This window comes from Bolinopsis microptera, chromosome 13, assembly GCF_026151205.1.
Source record: "Bolinopsis microptera isolate Bmic1 chromosome 13, MBARI_Bmic_1.0, whole genome shotgun sequence".
Classification (NCBI taxonomy): Eukaryota; Metazoa; Ctenophora; class Tentaculata; order Lobata; family Bolinopsidae; genus Bolinopsis; species Bolinopsis microptera.
In genome coordinates, this window is record NC_087084.1 from 5,340,164 (window position 1) to 5,364,498 (window position 24,335).

Sequence of the window (24,335 nt, forward strand, 5' to 3'; positions counted from 1 at the left end):
ATTGAGTGACAATACAAAACTTAAAATAAGTTAGACTTTATAAGGATATGCATAAATTAGAAAACCGACAATAAACAGGGATTTACTAGAAAACTGATACATTTCTCCCATCTTATCCTCTCAAAAATTGTATTTAAGCGGTATTTGGCAAGCGGTATTTAATGAAAAAATCTAACGATTATTCAAAGGAAACTAAAAATGAAGTTCAAAAAATTGATATTTCCTATTTTAAAGACCTTGGCTATTGACAAAGCCAATTCAATAAAATATCTTGTCGATTGTGGCTTCTCGAAAAAACGTGATAGTATTTCTCTTAAGCATCTACAATATCAATTTATTGAAAACCTCCTCAGGGTGATTCATATGTACTACCACAGCTACAGTGACCATCAAAGTTCATCAGACCTATCAATTAACAGATTAACTTATAGTCCAATTAACCATTAATTGTACTATCAAAGTCCGTCCAATCATCTCATCACACAGTGTATTCTTTTCCCGTGATCATGTAGTAGTGAGCGTCACCGTGTATATACTGCGACTGTGTGTCCCTCATAACGAGAGGTATTCGGTAACTTTCCAAGTATCCGTCGTAAATTATACCTGAAAAGTAGGGTATATTAATTAATTGATATAATCAACAGTATATAATTTATTTAAATATAGTGAAGAAGATGTTTTATGCTGCTTCTTTTTCTTTTGATTGGTCGGCGTCGACAGTAAGCCTTCCTTACGGTGGCTTTCACAACGCGTCCCCATTCTCCAACTCCTGCTGCCGGAGAGAGAGACTCCCAAATTATATAATATATACCATAAATATATTAAACATAGATATCGACAACAGACTCCGAGAGTCTTGAAGTTCTGTTACCACCGCCCCTGGTGCAACCCCGCCGGGTTAACGACGGAGAGACAGGGACTTCCAGGGGAGGTCATGGCCTGCTACGTGCAACTCGTAGGAGTATGCAATGTTCCTGTAACGTCACTCTGTCACTGTAGACCGCTCCTCTATCGTTGTTTTGAGTGTCCGATCCAAAACCAAATCCTAGGGTACACGAGACGCGGAAGCCTGTGAGCGTGTTAGAGTCTTTTAAGTGTTAGAGTCCTAGGGTTACACGAGACGTGGTAGCCTGTGAGCGTGTTAAATCCTGGGGTTACACGAGACGTGGTAGTCTGTGAGCGTGTAGACCGCTCTTCTATCGTTGTTTTGAGTGTCCGGAAGGTGTTATTTGCCTGTGGGAAAAGCGGTTATGCTGCAGTTCTAAGGTTAGTAAAGGCTATTAGAGCCTTTCCTTTGTTGTAGAGATGGCTAGTCCCTTCCTTTGCATAGGTTAGAAACACCCATGCACCTCCCGTTCGAGCCACCCACCCCACACCGCGTGGAGGTTCGGTGAGGTTTTTCGTGGGGCATGTTGCATTGCAGTGGCGAAAATCGTCGTCATTTTCATCATGATGAAATGTGACATTTTTGCCAACGAGCTGCAATGTTGCAATAGCGGAATTAAATAGGGCCATCAATATTTATCAATAATCTAAAATGGGCAGAACTCCAAATATTTAATTGAGAACTTACTCATAAGTTTACTATATAAACTAGGGTCCGTTAACTTGTGAATGTAAATCCGAGCTTCCTTCCTCATTCTATAATCCTCACATGATGCTATCACTGTTTCATCTCTTATCCTGCAAATTGGTAACATTTAGATATTACAGTCTCAAATTTTCTAACTCAATGAATGGGAATTGCGAACTTGAACACAACATGCTTTAAAACAAATAACCTTATCAAATAGACTCAAGGATCGCATAAGCTACCCAGTACCTAAAGCCGTAGTACATACATATTACATTATAGTTTATACTGGAGCTTACACAGTGTAATTTTCTCCAGTCTGCGCCGCGTACGTTTATATAGGCGCGCGGCGCAGACTGGAGGAAATTACACTGTGTAAGCTCGATTCGGTGTAATGTAATATGTATGTACTACAGCTTAATTAAGAATAACAAATTAATCCCGCATATCTAACCTTTGGAACATTTCGATGGCTTTCTCTTTGTTACGGAGTCTCAAGTGTGCTTTGGCAATGTGCATCGTGTTTTGGACCTGAAATGAAGATTTACTTTTATAACCTATTACTGATAAAACGTGTAAGTCAATTTGAAGTATGTAAATCTAATGATGGTTCGAAATATCTATAATTGAATAAAAACAGTGTGGAGAATATCTGCAGGCTCATTTTGTTGAAACACGCAATTTAAAAATAGAAAACTACAAAACTGCAAACTATACAGGGGGGGGGGGGCTAAAGTCACATACGTTGAGTCTTATACCACCGCCGTGTTTCATATTTGAGACTTGTAACTTTGCAGACGGTATATAATACTGTAACTGATTCCGTCGCAAAAATTTGAAAATTTGATTTTTAGGGGCCACGCCCAATCAACATTGATTTGCGTATACTCGTGTTTCTGAACATGTTCGAAACTCTACTGTAACATATTGCTATAGGACGTGAAATCAGGAATATGATCTGAAAAGATGGAACAAAACTGATGTGAAATCCGGAGGGGGATATTTAAAACATATAAGTGATACGAAAGATTTTATTAGCAGGAGCTTTCAAAATGCTTGTGTAAATCGTCTTCATCTGTGAAAATGAAAAAGTTATCAAGCAATTAGTTTCTGTCGTTAGCTAAATTGATTGGGTAATAATCAATGATTACCCTATCACTAATAGACAGTTTTTGGGTTTTCCAAATAGTTTCTGGTTATTCTGATTTGCGACAAATGATATTGCACTGTTAGGATAAACGACGTTTCAAAGTAACAACTTCTTATTCATGCTGACAAAATTGGTAAATATGTGAGAAAACTGTCTCATTAAATTTATTAATCAAAAATGGCTAAACGACAACAAATTGTTCAAATACTCGACTAAAATTAGAATCAAAATCTATATATATACACCACTACTCGATCTGCTATTCAATAAACTTAAAACATCCACTAAACCGCAAGTACGTGATTGTGATCGTGTGATGGAATGACATGTACAGTGATAACAGATGATAAGATGTAAGTGATAACAGATGATAAGGTAAAAGATACAATACATGTGAGATGGTGTATACACAATGTGAGTGAAATTATAGTGAGTGGTTACTGATTGTGAGCGAGATGTGAAAAAACATTAAAAATTACTACTGCTAGAAAACTGAAACTGTAGGCAATAAAAAGGGAATGAAACTAAAATATCTAAAATTCTTCAGTACTAGCTATGATAAAACGTTTAATAGTATCCAGTTCTTCTCTCTTGTTAATTGTAGGGTTCAGATTAATAATAAACATCGCTTCGAAAATCTTTCTTCTGACAGTATTGGGCTCAATTCTTAAAATATCTACTTCTAAACTGGGATTTAACTCCTCATGACAGCTCGAATAATGTATGGCAAAAGCTTGACTAACATTAGAAGGGGTAGCAGGGTAGGTAGCGTAACGTAAGTGTTCTCCTACACGAGCATGTACTTTCCTACTGGTTTCTCCAACGTACAGCTGGTCACATAATTTACACTTAATCTTATATACAACATTCTTCACTTCACAATCTTTATTACAAACTATCAAAGGACAAATTTTACATGAATTAATACTGCACACACGTTTATCATACGGTCTGTTACTACATAAAATATTTCTCAATTTCGAAGTAGGTTTAAAGTTTACTTTAATAGGTAAATTGTTCTGCTTTACATAATTTCTAATCTTATTGCTAGTACTGTCCGAAATAAAATCTAAATTAAGAACTGTCCTGGAATCATCCTCAACACTCTGACGCCTGTTAGAATTACTACTGTTACAATAACGTCTTGGGTTCTGGTACCCGTTTTTCTGTAATAGATCATCAAGGAGTCTGAGAGAGTGCTCCTTTTCCGCTGGGCCAGATGAGATACGGCAAGCCTCGCTATATAGGTTCTTCACTGTATTAATCTTAACAGACTCAGGATGGCAAGAGTTGTTGTGCAGGGTAATATCCTTTTGTTGCGGCTTGCGGTACAATCTGCTGGTTGATTTACCGTTTGGCTCGATCCGGACCTCAGTGTTCAGGAAGGGGATAAAATCGTCCTGTTGTTCTGGAAAGTCGACCTCCCACTTCAACTTTTTGTCCGGATCTTGGTCTGCAATCTGTTGAACCAGAGCAAGGGCTTCTTCTTTCGTCTCTGCAGTACTGGCAGCATCATCTATGTAGCGTTTGTAGAAGTTCGATAAGTATACCGATAGGTAGTGTCGATCGGTGTAGATAGAGTTCTTCTCGAACTTGTACACTCTAATGATGGCACAGAAGGGCCCTGGCCTCAAACCCATGAACAGACCATCCTGCTGTAGCCAGAGAGTCCTGTTATACACAAAGAAAGAGTTGGTAAGGATGTGTAGTAGGATCTCATGAATGTCTGTCAGGCTGAGTCCCATCAGGTCCAAGCTGTCTCGGTGCTCTGTAGCTAGCTCAATGACATCGTCTATACAGCCCTGTACGTTTATGTGAGTGTATAAAGCTGAAATATCCGCGGCAAAGAACTTTCTCCTGGCAAGCTGTTCCTGAGAGATCTGGCGGAGCATCTCTATGTGCTGGATTAAATTACTCAGGTGACTAGGCACCTCATTAAGGAGAGGTTTAAGAATGGTCGTCACTAGCCAACTGAGTCTCTCTGTAGGTGAGTCCACGCAGCTGATGATGGGTCTAACCTTAACCTGCTCAAGAGGGATCGTCGAGCGGAAGCTCTCCGGAGGGTTCTTGTGGGTCTTGATTTGGACGTACATGACTGGGAGGCTGACATGGTCAGGAACTCTGATCCGTCGTTTGTAGTCGTCGTCAAGGTTCCGCTGTGATGAGATCTTCTTCCACAGGTTATTCGACTCCTATCACTAATCATGTGATAGCTTGCTACGAAACCGTAATTAGGATCTCTGTCACAGAGATTCTCTGTGCACGATTCCCATAATGCGGATCTAGTATCAACCAAATCACCTGATCACACGTAATGAACAAACTCGTTATGCTCCATATCTCGGTCGTCTGAGAAGCTAGAACTCGCAATTTTTCAGGGTATCAATGTAATTTGAATGGCCAAACACAATCCAATACAATTTGGCTCGATCCAATTATTCAATCTATCAAATGAACATTCATTCGAAAAAGTGGTAATAGTGGTAATAGCAAGTCATACCAGAAAAAATTAACTCAGTCAGGCACTCACTGATTGAGCTATTAAGGCCAAAGTATGTGCACTGACTTTTTGGTGCACTGACAAACAAAAATATTTGATTTCCACGATAAATGTTGGGGGGGGGGGGGGGGGGAGCGTCAAATAAATAAATATACATAAATACCTATACCTATTTTGAAATCGGAGGGAATAATAGGTATTTATGAGGTTGATGCCCCCCCCCCCCGGCCCCCCTTCGTACTGATTATGGAGAATGTAAATCTATCGGTTCCCCCTCAAACATTTAACATTAAAATTACATTAAAATACGGAATTACGCACATTATTTCAAAGAATATTGAATATTGTTTCGGATAATAGAATTACATTGAATCACAGACTTTACTCTTTAGGTACCCATGAAGAAAAAAAAACACCACGAGTCACTAGTCAGTGAGTGATATGTGAAGCTCAATGATATAACTTTCCATCACATACATATTTCTCTACCTTTAGCTCGCTCTCTTCAGTCTTCTAGTATTTCCTCTCCTAGTTTCTTAACGTTACAGGATAATGTTGGGCATTTTGTTTCAATGTTCAAATTCTGTGAAAATAAAGGAATTCATCCTAAAACACTTCTTAATCATCACTGAGGTATGAGTACGATTGTTTATTATTGTTTTGTTTTGTGCGGTTTCGATATCTTTGTGGGTGATAGATATTAATAATCTCTCCCCAGTAATAATCGCTTATTGTAATCGTTAACATCCCTTCATTTGATCAGGTTATAGCTGTAGTATTAGCGTTTGCTTGGCCGCTTCCCGGATCCAAACTGTCCAACTCAACTGTCTCTCTTTACATTGTGGCTGTCATATTTTTCTTTACTGGTAAATTATTCTTAAAGCTAGTAAACAGTACATTTTTGCATAACTATTCAGTTGAAGTGCTTCACGGCTTACCTTGAATCAACAATCGTGTACATGACGATATCTGCATTACAGCTTTATAGAATGAAATTGAAAACATTTTCACATATTTCAGGACTAAAGCTGAATACAGATGAACTAAAATCAGTCTACAGGGCAGTTGATGTTGTCATCATTTGTTGTGTTACTTCACTGGTTATTACAACACTCATTCCAGGATACATCGTTCATCAGGTATGTGTTTACATTAGGAATTTATTGCCCCAAAATATCTGATAGTAAACCGATTCGAATTAATGTTAAAACTAAAATTTAATTTCATTTAAGTGTATTAGAATCCTTAAAATACACGTTGCTCCAGTTGCCATTTGATAAGAAAGATGGTTCAAGCAACGGAACCTTTACATTTGGTCCAGATGAACTGAAACTTGGGATAATTCTATTTAACTGTACTCCCGCCACTATCGCTACTGGTATGTATGTTGGACTAATAATTCGTAACCGAATAATTATGATTGACCATATTTTCTTCATATCAAACATTATCAGTTTAATACCAGCTGTTCTTTTTCCGAATGCCAAAATCGGTCGAGGAACACATTTACATTTTTCATTCGAATCTAATATACGATAATAATATTCGAATCTAATAGAAACGCGAACATAACTTTCTAACATCTACATCTACTCGTGCTGACCTTGTACCTTACTTTTAGGTATAATAATGGTAACGGGAGCTGAAGGTGACGTGGCTGTAGCAGTGGCTGTCTCCACTATCACAAACCTTGCTGGCTGTTTCCTTAATCCTCTTATCTTCTCACTCTTCGTAGACGCAGGTTGGAATACAACCTTTTCAACAGTAGTTATATAGACTAATAGAACATTAGGGCGGAAGTGAGTGTTACTCAAAACGTAGCGGAGAGTTTGTTAATGTGTATTATAAAATAGTCGAGTATATTAGACAATAGTATAGACAAGAAGTATAGCTTTAAAATGAGGTGTTAACTTTCAGAGGCCATGAAAGCAGACAGTACGAAACTGGTGATGAAACTGGGATTGTCACTGATACTACCACTTTTTGTCGGTTAACAATTTCTCTTTTGTTAAAAAAACTTTAGAAAACATTCCTTATGTTATTTATCCATGGAAACTGTTTGTAAAGCTCGTAGTGAATTAAGAAAATAATTATTTTCTCAGTACTTCATTATAATGTCTAAAAATAAGACTTGACAATTGACATCTCAGGTAAGCTAGTGTCCGTGGTGTTCGCTCGTGTGAGAGAGGTCGTTAAAGTCCACAAAAGGAAAGTAGGTTTAGTTCAAAGTACGGGGGTCGTTATCATATTGTGGATTAAACTTAGCACCAGCATTAAGAAAGGAACTTTTGAGTTGATAGCGAGAGTTTTTAGTTTGATAAAAATTTGCTTTTGCCAAAACACAAAAGATCAGGGAATTTATTGTTTGTTTTCTATCTGTATTTAGTAGGCAATCATTTTCTATTTATCGTTAATAGTACTGTTATCGGTATTAGATAAAAACGATTTATTATACATCATTATTATATTATTTATTTATGTGATTCGCTTTTTACAGGTTGACTGACATCCTTATACTCATTGGAATAATCATAGCATGTCATCTTCTTCTCTTGCTCCTCAATTTCCTTGTCTCGGTTTCCTTCTGTTTTAAGAGGTTAGAAATTTAAAAAATTCAATTTACAATTAATTATTGATTACCGAGGACGAGATGAGAGTCTTGCTATGAAACAAAGTATATTTAAACACGCATAACTGATGTATTTTGTTTAATAGCAAATGGAGATTCCCTGACTCCCATTTTGTCCTCAGTAATTAACCATGATCGTCCCACTCAAGACTCAATAAAAGATCTCAGTGAATAATTTAAAGTAGTTTAATCTTGTCGTGATGTCGATGTACCCTATTGCTACAATGTCACTAATAACCCACATGTTACTCTCAGAATACACCTGTCAGTAATGCTATTGCTCTGCTCACAAAAGACTTTAGTGCTCACAGCTGCTATAGCGTCAGCGCTTCCCGACAAAATAGGTCAGTCAACTCAGGTTCCTAAGTCGTATTTGTGAAATTTTATTGGTTGCAATTGCTAATTTTCTGATATATGAAGGTTATGAAGATCGCGGAAGGTTTTATTTCAAGCCTGGGTGAGTGTCCCTTAGACGGGAAACAGCTTTGTCATGAAAGATTGAATTGTCATGTGAATAGTTTATTAATATTCTATTAATTATTTATTAATTTATTAAATTAATAGTTTATTAATTATCAGGAGACCCAGCCCTGATACTGCTGCCCTGTTTTATTGCTCATCCTCTACAAATGTTGATAGACTCCTTCCTAATTCACCCTGTTAAAAAATCTCCCCATTTCCCTCTCTGTGTACCTGGATTTTGTGCGAAATGTCGCAGTTCTGAAGGAGATGAAACGGACAAGACAGAGAACGATCAAACTAACGGAGCAACTACCGCTAATAATAGCGGAAAATCCCTCAGCCTCAGTATAAATGTAGGACTTGAAGCAAAGACACTGCTATAATACTGCAGCTGAGAAGTAGGATTTTCGTACGCCTTTATCAGACAAGGAGCATATTCACTTTGCTCAGAATGATGCAAATTAATTATTAAGACAGTGGTATTGCATTACACACATTATTTTCCTCGACAGTCTATACTCTACTTTATCATGTTTATGTTTATGAGATCATCGTTCTTATTATATTGCGTTCCTGTCTTTACTTGCTGCACGTTGTATACCTCTCGTTACAGCGTGTGTCAAGTGTTTACTTTGAATACTCAATGGCAAGTAAGTCGGCATTTCAAACATTTGTTAATTTAATACATCCGGTGAACCGTCGACAATAGCCTTTCTAACTCGGCATTTTTAGCGAGAATAATTATTAATTCCGTATTGGGGATTACAGAGTTTTAAATTGTGTAATCATCATGAGTCCCACGTGACACGCACGTGACGGTCTTAATTTCCATTATTACATTCATTTTACACGGGCACTCTTTTTCTCAAATTATTATGCTCTCGTTTTGAATTTTAGTGTTCAATTTTGTGACCGTTTTGTCGGTTATTTAGGTTATTTGTGGATCTGACACCTTCCGTTCACGAATTTTCATCTTACTGATTACAATCTTTCTAACATGCGGTCTGGCAAATGAAGAAGGGTGGGGGAGGGGTTATTTTGCCGGAAAAAAAGTAGGGATATGAGATGCGCAAACAAGTATGTTGACTGAGAACAAACTCATGTACTACTACATCTCTTAGAAACGAACATGGAAAGCCAGGCCCATCAACTTCAGGATCTAAAAAACAAAGCAACATGTTTGGCAGAGGTAATAATATTAATACTATCGTAAGATTCAACTCTTTCCACTCAATTTTTAAAACACTATACGATTTATGACAATTAAGACAGTAAAAGTACTATATAATCTTATAATAGATGAAATGAAATGAAATGAGGTATTTATATCCCGCTCATATGATTAACCAACAACACAAGGAAGAGGTTAACCATGTCAGAGCGGCTGACTGTGAGTAATGTGAGCAAATGTGTAAAATGAACAAAAGTATAACTCAAAAAGGCTTAAGACAAAATTAAAACATCTTTTATTGTAAACACCACACTAAATTAAAAAGAAGCAGAAACCATACAATACGTGTGTCGTGTAGGTATTATAAATGATAATACAGTGACATGATCAACAAAAAAGAGAGACAGATCCTAGAAAGGTAGAGATCAAGACATAAAATGGAGTACAGTAAAAAATAAAAGCCAATGTGTCTTGCAAAGTGAAGACAAATGGGAAGAAAAAACATCAAAACTGATTATATAAATGGTTCTTTAACATTCGCTTGAAGCAGTTGGTATCAGTAATACATCTCAACATCATTGGAAGAGAGTTCCATGCAATCGGTGCATGGCTTGAGAAACGTCTGTCATCAACTTTGGACCTTTTATTCTTTGGTACCTTTAACATGAGATGGTCACCAGATCTTTTCGACCTGGTCATGGTGTTTGAAAGTTCTGTATCCACTACAGCCACATCTAGTAATGCTTTTAGGTAATCAGGTGCAGTACCGTGAACTGATTTGTGGGTTAAAAGACAAACCTTAAAGAAGATTCGCTGGTCTATAGGGAGTATGTGGGCCTTCTTATAGAAGGGAACCAAGTCCGTGGTTCTGTCTTCTATGTTATAGATGAAACGAACTGCCCCATTAAGGGTGGATCTAAGTTTGTTTAATCTGGTATTGGGTAGATTCATGTACAGAGAATTACAGTAATCTAATTTAGATATAACCAGTTGTTTCACCAACATCAATTTAATGCCTTCATCCAGGTAACGACCAATAGTTCTTAAGTTCATCATTGTCCAGCTACATTTCCTTTTCACATTATTTATTTGTCTTTCCATGTTTAAAGTTTCATCAAATTTGACACCTAGACTCTTCCAGCTGTCTCCTTTGCACTCCGTAGGTAGAATTTCAGTGCTTCCGAATTGTAGTCTGACACTGAGTTCACACTTTTTTAGAACATGGCTCTTTCCTAACACCAGTAGTTCTGTCTTTGTTTCATTCAGTTTCATGTAATTGTTCACCATCCATGTTTTGATCTCTGCAAGACATTTGTTTGTCCTGTCTTGGACATCAGTGAACTGTACCACACGGTTTGGTTGAAACGAGATGTACAGTTGGGAATCATCTGCATATAGCTGTATATCAAGACCATATTTGGCAGCAATTTTTTGGAGAGCTTTGATATAGAGGATGAAAAGAATAGGCCCCAAGAGTGATCCCTGGGGAACTCCAAACAAAAGCTCCAAGAAAGTAGAAAGAGTATCGTCAATCTTCACACAGAAGTGTCTCTTCTCAAGGTAGGACTTTATCCATTGCAGTGCACTTCCAGTAATTCCATAGTCTTTCATAAGCTTTTCCAATAAGACTGTGTGGTCAATGGTATCAAACGCTGCACTTAAGTCGAGAAGTACAACAATAACAACATTCCCAGCTTCAATTTCTTTGTTAAGATCATCACACATTCTTACAAGTAATGTTTCACAGCTGTGGTTAGGGCGGTATCCAGATTGGACGTCCGAGTAAAGGCTATGTGTCGTGAGATGGACATTGAGCTGGTTAAGTACAGTTCTCTCTAGGATCTTGGAGAAGGCAGAGAGGTTAGAGACTGGTCGATAGTTACTGAGAATATCAACATCAGCATTTTCCTTCTTCAAAGTCGGCTTGATGACTGCTTTCTTCATATCTGAGGGAAAGATTCCAGTCTTTAAGGATGAGTTCAAGACGTGGAGTAAAATAGGTGTCAGTTCAGCGACACAGTTTTTTAAGAGAAATGCTGGGATCGGATCCAAGCAGCAGAACTTGTTGGACATCTTTGATACCAGGTCTTTGAGTTCATCAGCTGTTATCTCAGAGAAATTACCAAAGATGAAGTCTTTATCAAGAACAGGATCTTTGTCTTTGTCTTTGTCTTTGTCTTTGTCTTTGTCTTTGTCTTTGTCTTTGTCTTTGTCTTTGTCTCTGTTTATATCTTTGTCTTTGTATATCTTTGTCTTTGTCTTTGTCTTTGTCTTTGTCTTTGTCTTTGTCTTTGTCTTTGTCTTTGTCTTTGTCTTTGTATTTGTCTTTGTCTTTGTCTTTGTCTTTGTCTTTGTCTTTGTCTTTAACAGAATCTTTTCCTTCCTTCTCAATGGCTCGTCTGATGGTAGCAACCTTTTCAGCGAAAAAATCTTTAAAATCTTCTAGTTTAACAGGATCCTTGTAGTTTGGAAGGTTTTGGGTGTCATTTCCTAAAAGTCTGTTGACTTTTTTGTACAATGCTTTAGTATCCCCTGAAGAGGACCTAAGAGAGGTTTTGTGGTGAGCACATCTTTTAACAAACTCCACTCGGGAAAACTCATCTCTTAGCTTAACATAATCAGATCTCAAGTACTCAGATCTTTCACTGTCTATATAATCTACGTTATCTTTTCTCCAGGCACGTTCCGCAGTTCTTCTTTTTCGCCTGAGAATACGAAGTTCTAGATCTAACCATGGCATTGGCTTCTTAGTAATCTTCTTTTTTATGTAGGGACAATGTTTATCCATTAACTGAGTGAGTACGGTGTTGTAAAGGACAACAGCATCATTCGGAGACATATCTTTGGGGAAGTTTGTCAGTTTTGAAATTAGAATATCTTCTTTAAACTGTTCTGTATCAATTAAATTAAAGTTTCTGTAGTTCATAAATTTAACAATCTCCGTAAAACTACATCATTAGAGCCTGTAAAACTAAAACATTTAAGATAAGCACTCTATCAAGTAAAATTCATATCATCATAGTTTATTTAAGTTTAACTCAAACGTACAACTACAAATTGTAAAAAAGGCAAAATTTAATCAAAGGGCAAAATTCATAGCATGTTAGAATTCTTATTTAAGTATATTATATCCTCTACAGCTTCTTCTACAGCTTTATTTGTAAATACGACCGATTCTATCAAATAACCCAGGTTGCAAGTAAAGATTACAGATTACAAAATTGTTAAGATGCACTGAGTGAAATAAATAAAAAGTCTAAACATAAACAAATTACTGTTTTATCTCCATTGTATTAAGTCCTCAAACGTTAGTTTTAAAATTTGAACAAAATCTTGCTTCTTCCTGATCAAACAAATTGGTTTTGTTGATCACTTTTTGGACAATTTTTAACCCCCCCCCCCCCCCCCCCCCCTATATAATACGTATAATAATACAAATACGTATAGGGACGTATAGCTATAATTCTGTCAAAAGTACACAAGCGTAATCATTTGGAAACCCCCCTTCCCCCTCGGCTGATTACGTAATATGTGAACGACACCATATGAATGTGGCACTTTTAAAATTAGAGTAAGACATTTGTGGCATTAATGATTGATTGGGGGACTGGTCCGTAGTACCAGCCAATGTTTACTCAAAAGTAATATGGGTGGAAATTCAAGTTCCCCTATAGCTGATCTCACTGTTGGCAAAAAGGAATTTAATTATATGAAACGTTTACTTCAGGAAAAGAAAATGGGATTAGCAAAGATATTATCCAATAATAAACGATATGTTGACGATTTATCTATTATTAACTACCTTTACTTTCATAAATTGATTAAAGATATTTATCCTAATTCATTGGAGATGGAGCGAGCTGGTTCCAATAATAAAATCATTAACTACCTTGATTTAAATATTAATATTTCCACAGAAGGACTAGAAATATCAGTGTATAACAAAACTGATGATTTTAATTTTCATGTTGTATCCCTTACATTTCCTCACAGTAACATCCCAACCGAGGTTGGCTACAACGTTTTTTCAAGTCAAGTTCTTAGATATGGTAATGTTTGCACTAGATTGGATATCTTTACCTCCCATCTTCACAAAATATTCAAAATTCTAATTGATAGAGGATATAGCCGTGATAGACTGATTAAAGGCATTAAACGTTGTCTGAGGAAATATGATAACGTTTTCAGGAAGTTCGGTATTCTAGATGACCGTAACATTATTAAAGAACTCCCCTGATATCTTTTGATTTATTGAAACACGGGTACTAACTCTGCTAAACTGAACAAATTCTGAAACTTAGGTGAATAAGTGTACAACGTGCTAAACCGAAGTTCAGACTGACCAGTGAAAATGGGCGAGCGTACCAAGTGTCATTTTAATTAGAAGTTTTAGTGAGTGATTTATTATTGAAGCTTGTAATTACAATATCTAATGCTCCTATAAATACTTTAATTAATTGTTTGTCCCGTTATTCTTTTTCCTTCCTCTTTTCCTTGTCATCCCCTTTAGTTTTAAGATTCTTGCTATAAATGGCTACAGCTAACACTATTAATGCTAAGTACCAAACAACAAGTGGGAGGTGGATCGTTGGTACCATTAAATCGATTTAACACCGCAATTCCAGTCGCAAGCCTGGGACCACTACTAGCATAGTCACAACATCTACAAAGCTGCCATATAGCCTGACTGACAATTTTCTCGACTGACTGACAATGTTTCTTCTTTTTCCCCATTTAGAATACAAAGATTAGTACATTTTAGCTTATGATTAATATTATATTTTTACCTATAGTTTACTTAGATATAATTGAAATAAGTTAAATATTCATCCCCGAGGGGCACGCAGATTATAATTGTGATGTTATCTATTAAAACTATTCGATTAAAATGTTATTGGTCGAGTCGACTGGCCCTGATCTGCAAACATATTTGATATTGGTAACTTTATGATGCTGCCTCACCGCAATTAGGTGTGTTATCAGTGTAGATATGCGCTATGTGGCAGTGAAATAAGGAATGTGCTGTTAGAATGGCAGGTGGTTAGAAATGTTGTCCTGATTCAGATTGTTTAATTTGAGCTGTATGAGTTTGGTTTTGAGTGATTATTGACTATGTTCTTTGTGATTTACGTAATCCAGGTAGGTTGTGGAGTAAAAATGGTGGCCATTCGTCGTTGCAGCCAGCACTTTGCAAGTCTAGTAGTACTTTTTTTGACGAATTCTTATATATGTTGATAGAAAATATACTGGATGGGCATGTAATGCGAGTGTTATGCTCTGAAATAGCGAGCATTGGGCCTTTATAAAAGATGCTAGATCTCAGGTCAGTCTGTGAGTAAATTGATAACCAGTCTAAGTTTTGTTCGTGTGTCGTTCCTTGTTTGGGTGTGTTAGGAGGGAAAAGTTCTGAAATCGATTTAGGTAACAAACTAGACATATTTCGAACTTTGTGCAGTAAAATAAGTGCGTTTTTAACGATAACCCCTTGAACGGTTAAGACCTCGTGTTCTTTAAATGCTAGTTTTGTGTGCTCTGGCAGTTTTCCGTCCTTGTAGTAGTAGTTCACATTTCCGGCCATAACTGCCCTCATACCTTGTTTTTGTTTAGCAAAAAGAGATTCTATAAGAGATTTTGAAGCAAATCCCCAGACAAGTGAGCAGAAGTTTAAATGGGACTGAACAAAACTTTGGAAAATCTGTAAACGGGCCTTCATTGGAAATTTATGTTTTATCCTGTACATCACCCCAATAAATCTTGACATCTTGCTCCTCAGTGCTTTTATGTGGCTACTCCAGTTAAGCTTTTCATCTACAATTACACCAAGAAACCGGGCTTCAGTTTTACGTTCTAATACTGTATTTTCTATTTGTACTTTAATCAATGATGGTTCTATGCGCTTTTTCGAGAAAATCATATAACACGTCTTTTTTAGATTTAGTGCTAATCCGTTGCTATTAACCCACCGTGATAATGTTTCCGTTAGTTGGTTGACCCTTAGCATTAGTTCTTGGACATTGGAACCGTTAATAATGATATTTGCATCGTCTGCATAAAGTATGAATTTTACCATCATGTTAGAAATACCGGGAAGATCGTTGATGTATATGACGAAAAGTAAGGGACCTAGTATGCTCCCTTGTGGAACACCATGCACAATAGGCTTGTGGGACGAATGTGAATTGTTTATTGCTACATATTGGCTTCTATCACTTAGGTATGACTCAAACCACTTTAGAGCTATTCCCCGGATGCCGTAGTGCTGTAATTTATTTAGCAGTGTAGCATGATCCAGGACGTCAAACGCTTTACTGTAATCTAATAATAGCAGTAGTGAAATTTGGTTTTTGCTAAGAGAGTGTAAAATTGTACTTTGTGCATTAAGAAGAGCATGTTCACAGGACCTTCCTGGACGGAACCCATACTGATTTTCGAATAAAGAACTATTTTTGTTGAGAAATTCTAAGACACGTCGGTGCATCAGTTTTTCGTAGATTTTTGAGAAGGAACCTAAGAGAGAGATGGGTCTATAATTTTCAACGTCAAGTTTAGAGCCTCCTTTATGGATGGGAGTTACTTTGGCAATTTTAAGGGCCTGTGGAAATATGCCTGTACTTAAGGATTCGTTGATAACTTTTGCTAATATAGCAAGGAAACTATCGCTGGAACTGGCTACTTTTAGTGGTTCAATTTTTGTGTCAAGGGTCGCTTTGTTCTTCAAACCAATAATAATTCTTTGAATTTCGATCGTTTCAGCAGGCTGGAGATGGATTGATTGAGAACAGGATGTGGGCAGATATTCCTGGAACCCCCCAGGGTCAAAGGTCTGACGGGCACTTATCTGAGTTTTGATGTTCGTAGCAATGTTCGAGAAATAGTCATTAAACCTTTCAGCCACGGTATCTTCAGAACTCAAAATCGACCCGTCCGAACCTTTAAGTCTTAACTGCTCTGTTTTCCTGCTTCTACCAAGTAAACCGTTGATTATTTGCCATTGTTTTTTGGAGCAGTCCTGGTATTTTTCGAATTGTTTTTTATAGTATCGTTGTTTGGCAATGTTGACATGTTTTTTACAGAAAAGTTTTAGCTTTTTATAGGCCTCTATATTATTCATTGTAGGTTCAAGTACTTTACTATGATAACTTTCTTGTTTCCGCGCACATGCTTCTTCAAGCCAGGGTAATATCCAGGGTTTAGTATTAGAACGCTCATGTTCACGGCGAATATGATTGATTTTTAGTGGATAGGCAGTGTTATAGTGCTTGGTGTATATATCTGCAAGTTTTCCGTATTGCAGACTAGCGTCGTCTGTACTTAATATCTCGTCCCACGTTTCCCCATCGATGAGTTCCCTAAAAGCAGCATTGTTGGCTTCATTTATGACACGTGTTTCATAACTAAGTTTAGGTTGTGTGTTAGTACGTCTTCTTTGGTCTTTGTCTTGATGTCTGCATCGAAGAGGACAAGGAAATGGTCAGATTTGGTTCTTGAGGGACGGATTTCAAATGAAGTCAGTTTTTCCTTGAAGGATCTATTAGTAACTACAAGATCTAGAGTTCCACCTTGGTCATGGGTTGGCTCAAGAGGAACATGTTGATAAAGGTCATACTCCTCCAGGAGTTGGTAGAGCTTCTTTGGGTAGTGTTCTTCAGGCTTTTCCATGTGAAAGTTGAAATCTCCAGCGATAATAGGAAAACCAGGTTTGACTGTGAGGTCTTTAAGGTAGTCTTCAAATTCTTCTAGAAAGGCAGACTCCGTGTACCGAGCCTTCTTGGTATAAGGAGGCCGATACAAGTTCACAAGTCTCACAATATCTTGTTGAGATTGTAGCAGTGATTCCATCACTTGGAAGGATTTGTACTTCGTGACCTTACTATTACATTTTAACTGGAGGACATCACGAAATAGCATAGCTATACCTCCTCCTCCTCTATGTTTTCGTGGGTCCGAGAGTATATTCCAACCAAGGTCTTTGATCTCCATTATCTTAGCTGTGTTTCCATCACGAAAGAAAGTTTCTTGTACAAAACAGATGTCACAGTCAACTTCTTGAAGATGCTCTAAGACTCCGACTGTTTTGTTCACTAAGGATCTTACATTGAACGTTCCAATCCTTAAACTCTTCCTAGGCGTAGTTTGGTCTCCTTTGTCTTCTGTACGTACCAGTTTTTTGAATTCTCACATCCTGCTGTCCTATTCATGATTCCAATCCGTTCTCTTACATACGAGGGACATAGGTTGTCAGAGGCTTTATGGGTCTTTGCTGAGTTCTTCTCCGAGTGTTCACTACTTTTGGCGCAGTTAGAGCACTTTATCTTTGTGACAATATTTTCACTTTTGCTTCTACAGTCTTTTGACTTGTGGTTTCCTGCACAGAAGAAACATGTTGGGTCTTTATCTTTGGCTTTACAGTACATGGAGTTAGCCATGTGACCAAATTCCTGGCAATGATAACATTGGATGACATGAATTCGGTCTGTAACATGGTGTTCCCTAAGGTCAATATGAACATAGTCTCTGTTTTGTCTGATTGACTCACGTACTGCTGCATTGACACGGATGACAGCCGTTTTCTCTTTATCATCGAAGAAAACCACTTTAACCGCATCGTCTTTTTCAGATGAGGACTTCAGTATTTCATTCTTTTCCAAAAGTTTCTCTAGCAGTGCCTCCTTGTTTGTGATATCAGAAGGAATATTCCGAATAGACAGTTTAGGGTCCAATTTCTTTCCTGGTTCGGACTTTGACGATACCTTGTATTTCTCTTGACTTTTAAATACTGTTTCAGCTTTCTTAAGTTGATCCTTGGTAACAAGCTTGAAGGTTGCAGTATTTCCGGACACTGTATAGTTCTTCACTGGGTTGACTTTAAGGGAACCTTTCATTTCCTTTTCATCATCAATTGTGATAGGTTCTGCGTCTTCAGAGTCTGTGGTCTTTTTCTCAACTGTGAGTGTGTGTTTTTCTGCAAGCATAGTTTCTTCTTTTGCTTTCTTTTCTTTGGGTAGTGTTGCTACCACTGTATTCAATAAATCTGGTAGTATTGTGGGTAGTACTTCTGCTAGTACCTCTTTGAGCTGTGTCTTTATAATTTCCTTGAAATCTGGTGATTCCTGTACTGTATGAGTTGTGGCTTGTTTTGTTCCTAAAACAGTTTGTGTTAGTTGAAGAGCATTTTTGGAGAAAGTGTCCAACTTCATCTTTTCCATGTCAAAAACCCTGCTAGAAAGATCAAGGACCGAAGGGACAAGTGACAAATTGTCAGTTCTTAAAAAAACTAAACAACTGTTTTGTAATAATTCGATACCTCAAATTATTTGTTATATAGTAGTGTTGAAAGTATTAAAACACTACTTAGATAGAATAGTAAAATATTGAAAATATTTAACTTTTCAGAAATAAAAACTATCAAGCAGTACCAGCAAAAAGGAAATGAAATCATTATGAATTACTGTGAGATCGACAGAGACTCCCCTTTAATGTTCCCTCCTGCCCCTAAACAAACTTATATTGATGTATATATAGACGAAGAACCTTCCAGTAACACCTTCGAGAAAGAAAAACGCTTACAAGCAAATTACGAGACAGAGGTTCTGGTATATCGGGCTTTGGAGATGATGAATGAGTTAAGCTTTGTTTTGCATGGGTTTGAATATACTCATCACCAATATCGGATGTGTGACACCAGTCACGTCAAACAAAACTGCGGTAAATGTAAGAATGCAGCTAATATTGAGGGAGAATGTGACTTCCTAGTCATCGGAAAGAACTATATTGTAATAATTGAGGTGAAGAACATTCCTTATGATAAAAACGAAGAATTGACTAAACTGATGGCGAAAGAATTGACAGGATCACTTGCAAAATCACAGAAACAGGGAGAAAAGGTGAAAAGCCTAATAACTGGTCTACTGAAACAAGTGTTCTGTAAAATAGATGCAGATATGATCCCAGTATATCAGTTCTCTGCTTTTCCCAACACCCACCGAACCCTGTTTGAGAATGTAGATGTGGAAATGGAGCATATTATATGTGAGGAGGACTTAAGTGATTTTAGCAGCTGGTGGAGCAAAAATGTAACTGCACCGATATCTAGTAATATTAACTTAATATACTGTGTAAAAATATTGACAGCTATATGGTGTACAGAGAAGAACCAGTGTGATGAACGAAAGTGCAGTCTGGGCCAGTGTATAATGGACATAGACGAGGAATTGAAAAAAGGGAAGATAACATTTCTTAGCAAAAACCGTCCCTCAAATTCTAATGTGATTAGTGTCAGTGATTTTGAAGGTGCGACTATTAACAACAAATGGAATTGTCTGCAACTAATCGGATATGGATTGCTTGTGATTTTACTCAGATTGCTTTGTTTTTTTCTGGATACCACGCTCACGGAGAAATAAGGACCATAATTAGATCAGAATTATTCATCCCTGAAAATTGTGTTACTTTTACTTTGAACTTGAGAAATTCTTGTGATATGGCAGGCATTTTGTCTAAGTTACGAGAACGCACGACTCTATATTTCACTCTATATTTCACTCCAAAAACAGTAAATATGATGGACGTTGCTTTTCCAGCGCTTCGACCAGGTCATTTCATACACGGTCCTCGATCTATCATATACATCCTAGAGACTAAATTTGAGGACGATGTTGTCGGTAATGCTATTTTCGGTATTATAATAAAAGATATTTTGATTGAACAACTCGGCAAATTATGTGACACATCTGATTCATGTGGGTTAAATATTGGAATAATTGAGAATATTGGAATTTTTACTTCAGATATTAAAAAAGCAATAGAATCTATAGAATCGCTTGCATCCCGCAATAAGGTAGAATTGTGTGACTCATATTCGTGCTATTCGGCAGAGTTCCCCGCAGTAATTGTTATAACTAACATGGGTATGCAGTCTCTCTACCTGCAAATGTCCCGAGCCAGAGTATACTGCTGTGTGATATTATATCGAAATCTTGCCGATAGTTCTGGTCCGAGGATAAATGAATTAGTGGATGATCTTAAGGGTTCTGTGAAAGTTATACGATGTTTCCCTGAGACCATATTGAGTTTTTCGAGTGAAGAAGATTCTGAAAGAATATCCTTAATAACGTAAGACAATTTGTAGACAATTTGTAAATTTTTAAAATATTATTTTACTAACTAAAATCATTTAATGTCTTACTTTAAATTGATGTGTGATATTTTCATTACATGATCCTTAACTAAGCGCTTTTGTATTAATGTAAAATTTGTTTCAAGTTTTTTACTATCACTCAATTTGATTTAAAGTTGTCGAGAAAATACTTCCACCAATAAAATTTTGCCAAACCGAAATGTCAATAATTCTAACAGATTATTACTACTACTACTTCTTTTTAACTTTTAGTCTGTAAATTAAATGTACTGAATACGTCCTTTAAAACTCCTAGTTCCTACTACTTATAGTTTCTACTTGAGGGGGGGGGGGGGGTGGGCGCCTACATGATCTCCCCAGATATCCCTCTCCATTTATGTCCTGCACCAAGACCTAAATCTCCTCTTGTTCCAAACAAACTAAAACTTAAAGCTGGAACTAACCCAAGGCTCGATGGAGTCTGACTTTACAAAGCAGGCCAGAGCCTTTTTATAACTCCCCGCTGGTGGGTCCACTTTAGCAAACATCCGACTCCAACGTCGCTGCAGTCGTGTCATGTCTGCCAGCTGAAGAAAAGGTTTTTAGACGTATTTTTTGGCTTTGCTTTTTATTATGAATTAATTTAATACGTGTTGAGTTCTTTGCTCCATCATATGAAGCTGTAAAACAATTCCAATATCTCTACAGGGGGGTCATGAGCCCCCCCCCCCCCCCCCCCCTCCTCTAGAGGCTACTAACCTCCATATACCAGTGTCCCAATAGGGTCCACGCAATGTTGTCATCGGGATTACATTCAATTGCTCGGTCAAGATGGTACTTCATTGCTGAAATAAATTAAATCTGTCCAGAAATGTTCAACAATGATCAGAACAAATAATAAAGAAAAATCGTGTTTTATGACCAAAATAACATACAATTTTTCGCACCGAATAAGACCTGTGTACTGTGTATATGAAGTTATAAGTGAGTCTTGACGGTAATTTTAAAAACAGAACTAAGAAAACAAACAAGTGATACAACCCTAACCTTCCATGTTAAGAACACCCGCTTTGATCCCCTCTTTTTCAGCCCTGAAATGTCCGAGTACTGCGATCCAGCGATGAGCGTTACCGTTGTCGGGGTTTATCTCTGCGGCTTCACATGCCATAGCGTGGGCCACGTGGAATACCTGGTCACGTGAGGAGATTAAATAAGAAGGGGAGATAATGGGCAAGTGAGCTCGTTTTGAGTTTACAATAATTTGCTAGGTATAAAGTTGCACCAGAACCTATTCGGACATGGCACCCTCTATTTAATATTACGCTATCAAACTTCTTCCAATATGCAACCATAGCGTGTTTGAAAAAATGGTTAATATCTGTCAATATTCAATACTACTCTAGCCTCAAAATACAAAACCCCTGGATACTAAAACACAATGTTGGTGATTGACCAAAAACACAATACCCTGTGTTGGTGATTGGACTAAAACACAATACCTTGTGTTGGTGATTGGACTAAAACACAATACCTTGTGTTGGTGATTGGACTAAAACACAATACTTTGTGTTAATGATTGACCTAAAACACAATACCTTGTGTTGGTGATTGGAATAAAACATAATACCTTGTGTTGGTGGTTGGACTAAAACACAATACCTTGTGTTGGCGATTGGACTAAAACACAATACCTTGTGTTGGTGATTGGACTGGTATCCTTTACCGTAAATCCACTTAATTCTGGCAAGTCTCCAGAGAACCTCATCATTACCCGGACTGACAGTGTTTAACTCAACAAGCTTGTCCTCACAGTCTGTCAGTTTACCAGCGTCGTAGAGACTGTCACATTCTGCTAGCTGAGATGGGTTTACTGGTTACGATGAAAATGAGAGCGTATTATTAATTAGTTATACTAATTAATCTCATTAATCGCGTACTGGTTATGGCCATTAAGTCAAAAGTGAACAATAATTCAAAGTCTAAATACATACGTACCTCATGGAATAACAACGATATATTCAACACTTGCATTGATGTGTTAGTTTCTAATATGTGTGGATTAAGTCAATTCACAAAAATCACACAAAAAAGTCACCTCTTCCGCAGTAACGTCTCTCAAATCAATAGCAGCTCGTTTTGCTTCACTCAGCAAAAGGTATCTCTGTTGTGCAGCTGCCCACTGGGAAAATATGCAAACCTTAAATATTTTGCACATCGTAACAATGAAAAGAAGGGAAAGCTGACGCTGGAAAATATCATTTGATTTCAAAAACTTAAATTATGTACAAATTATGTAAGAATTAGAATACCTTTTCATATTTGCCATCTGCAGTTGGTAACTCAAGAGCTTCAGAAAGGGAAGCTTCTATCATTGCGCTCATTTCCTCCTCCTCTTCGTCGTACTCTTCCTCTTCTTCGTCCTCTTCATCATCTTCTTCTTCGTCATCTTCATCTTCTATCTCCTGCACAGCGGTACAAAATGTCATATTTTCAGGTTTCATGAATAAAAAACGCAACTTAGGTACATGGTAATTAAGACTTTAGTGGACTGACTAAAAAACTTCCCTATGATGGTAATTAAGAAAATCACTATGCCCGTCTCGACTGTAAACAGACTTAAATACATAAGTCTCATTATTGAATTTTTGAAGAGCAGGAATGAACGTCCAGTGGTAAATAGATAACCGAGATGTAGGCCATAGTGATTTTAAACGAATATTAATCGATAAGAGTCTGAACTCTGAAAGTCTAGCTAAACGGACATTTGACTGTTGAAAAACGCAGAAGCCAGAGCGTGCGTTCGCGTTTTGTGTATGAATTTACTAATAAGTTACGCTCACGCCGCGCACCTATTGCTAGTTTCTAATGCGTATTGATTAAAAATATTTTGTTCGGCGATCGCGCCACCAGTAACCCAGTGACTACTGTTGTAGACTATTTACCAACCATTTCAGAAGAGATGTTGTTAAACCTATTATTTGTCTGGTTATCATAATAATGCCTGTATTCAAAAGCCGTGTAATATTGCCGCGGAGGGTAGTCCACAACAATCTGATGATTTAATAGATGTGCAAGGGTATAGTAAGGGACATTGCCATTGGTTAAACTTAAATAGTTAACTTTGGTAGTTGATGTTCATAGATGGATGGCGATATACCAAATGTTCAGCTACAATTACAAGTTTGTCGTTTTGTGCTACAAGACGAAAGCGAAAGATTGGTTTTTACAGCACTTTCAATATGCCACAAGAACTCATCTAAGTTGTACAACTGCGGCAGTAGATCGGGGACATACCTTAGCAAAAGCACTGATCCCGAACAAACAGGCTGTCCCGAAAGCAGCTGCTGTCCCGAACAAATACTTTGAATTCCCTGCATTCTCAGCCTGTTCAGCAGTGGTGTTAACATGTGACGATGTGGAGGTGTATCTGGGTATCAGCCGACCTGAAACGGACAAAGTTTTAACTCTGTTCAAAATAATTTAATATAATGGAAAGTAGGCATGCAGTCAAGTAGAAGTATTAACTCAACAAAGTTAGCAATAGCATAAAGGTAATTAGGTAGAAGAAAATTAATATTAAAATTTAGAGTTTCTCACATGCATTTGGTAGGAGTCTAGAACACTTTATCACTTGTGACATGACCTTGAAAAAGAGTTGATTTAAAGGGTAATGATTTAAACAGAATTATCGTTTATTTGAAATAAAATCTGTTTAAAATTATTTAGGAAATAAA

The 24,335-nt window shown here is 37.3% G+C and overlaps 2 protein-coding genes across 2 annotated transcripts in view; both read right to left on the reverse strand.

The window, feature by feature from the left end:
- Positions 1-18,809, reverse strand: part of LOC134825481 ((Lyso)-N-acylphosphatidylethanolamine lipase-like) — a 112,031-nt gene extending 93,222 nt beyond the window's left edge. Inside the window, exon 1 of the mRNA XM_063837696.1 lies at positions 18,790-18,809. The gene's annotated coding sequence lies outside the window, so the exon portion shown is untranslated. The remainder of the gene's footprint in view (positions 1-18,789) is intronic.
- On the reverse strand, positions 2-24,247 carry LOC134825480 (regulator of microtubule dynamics protein 1-like). The gene is made up of 11 exons (XM_063837695.1): positions 24,199-24,247; positions 23,896-24,044; positions 22,911-23,063; positions 22,697-22,780; positions 22,293-22,457; positions 21,649-21,790; positions 21,361-21,446; positions 21,066-21,188; positions 2,028-2,104; positions 1,574-1,683; positions 2-603 (listed from the first exon to the last, which is right to left on the reverse strand). Exons 1-11 carry the CDS (start codon positions 24,239-24,241, stop codon positions 479-481), a joined length of 1,257 nt encoding a protein of 418 aa, XP_063693765.1. The 5' UTR covers positions 24,242-24,247; the 3' UTR covers positions 2-478.
- Positions 24,248-24,335: the final 88 nt, after the last annotated feature.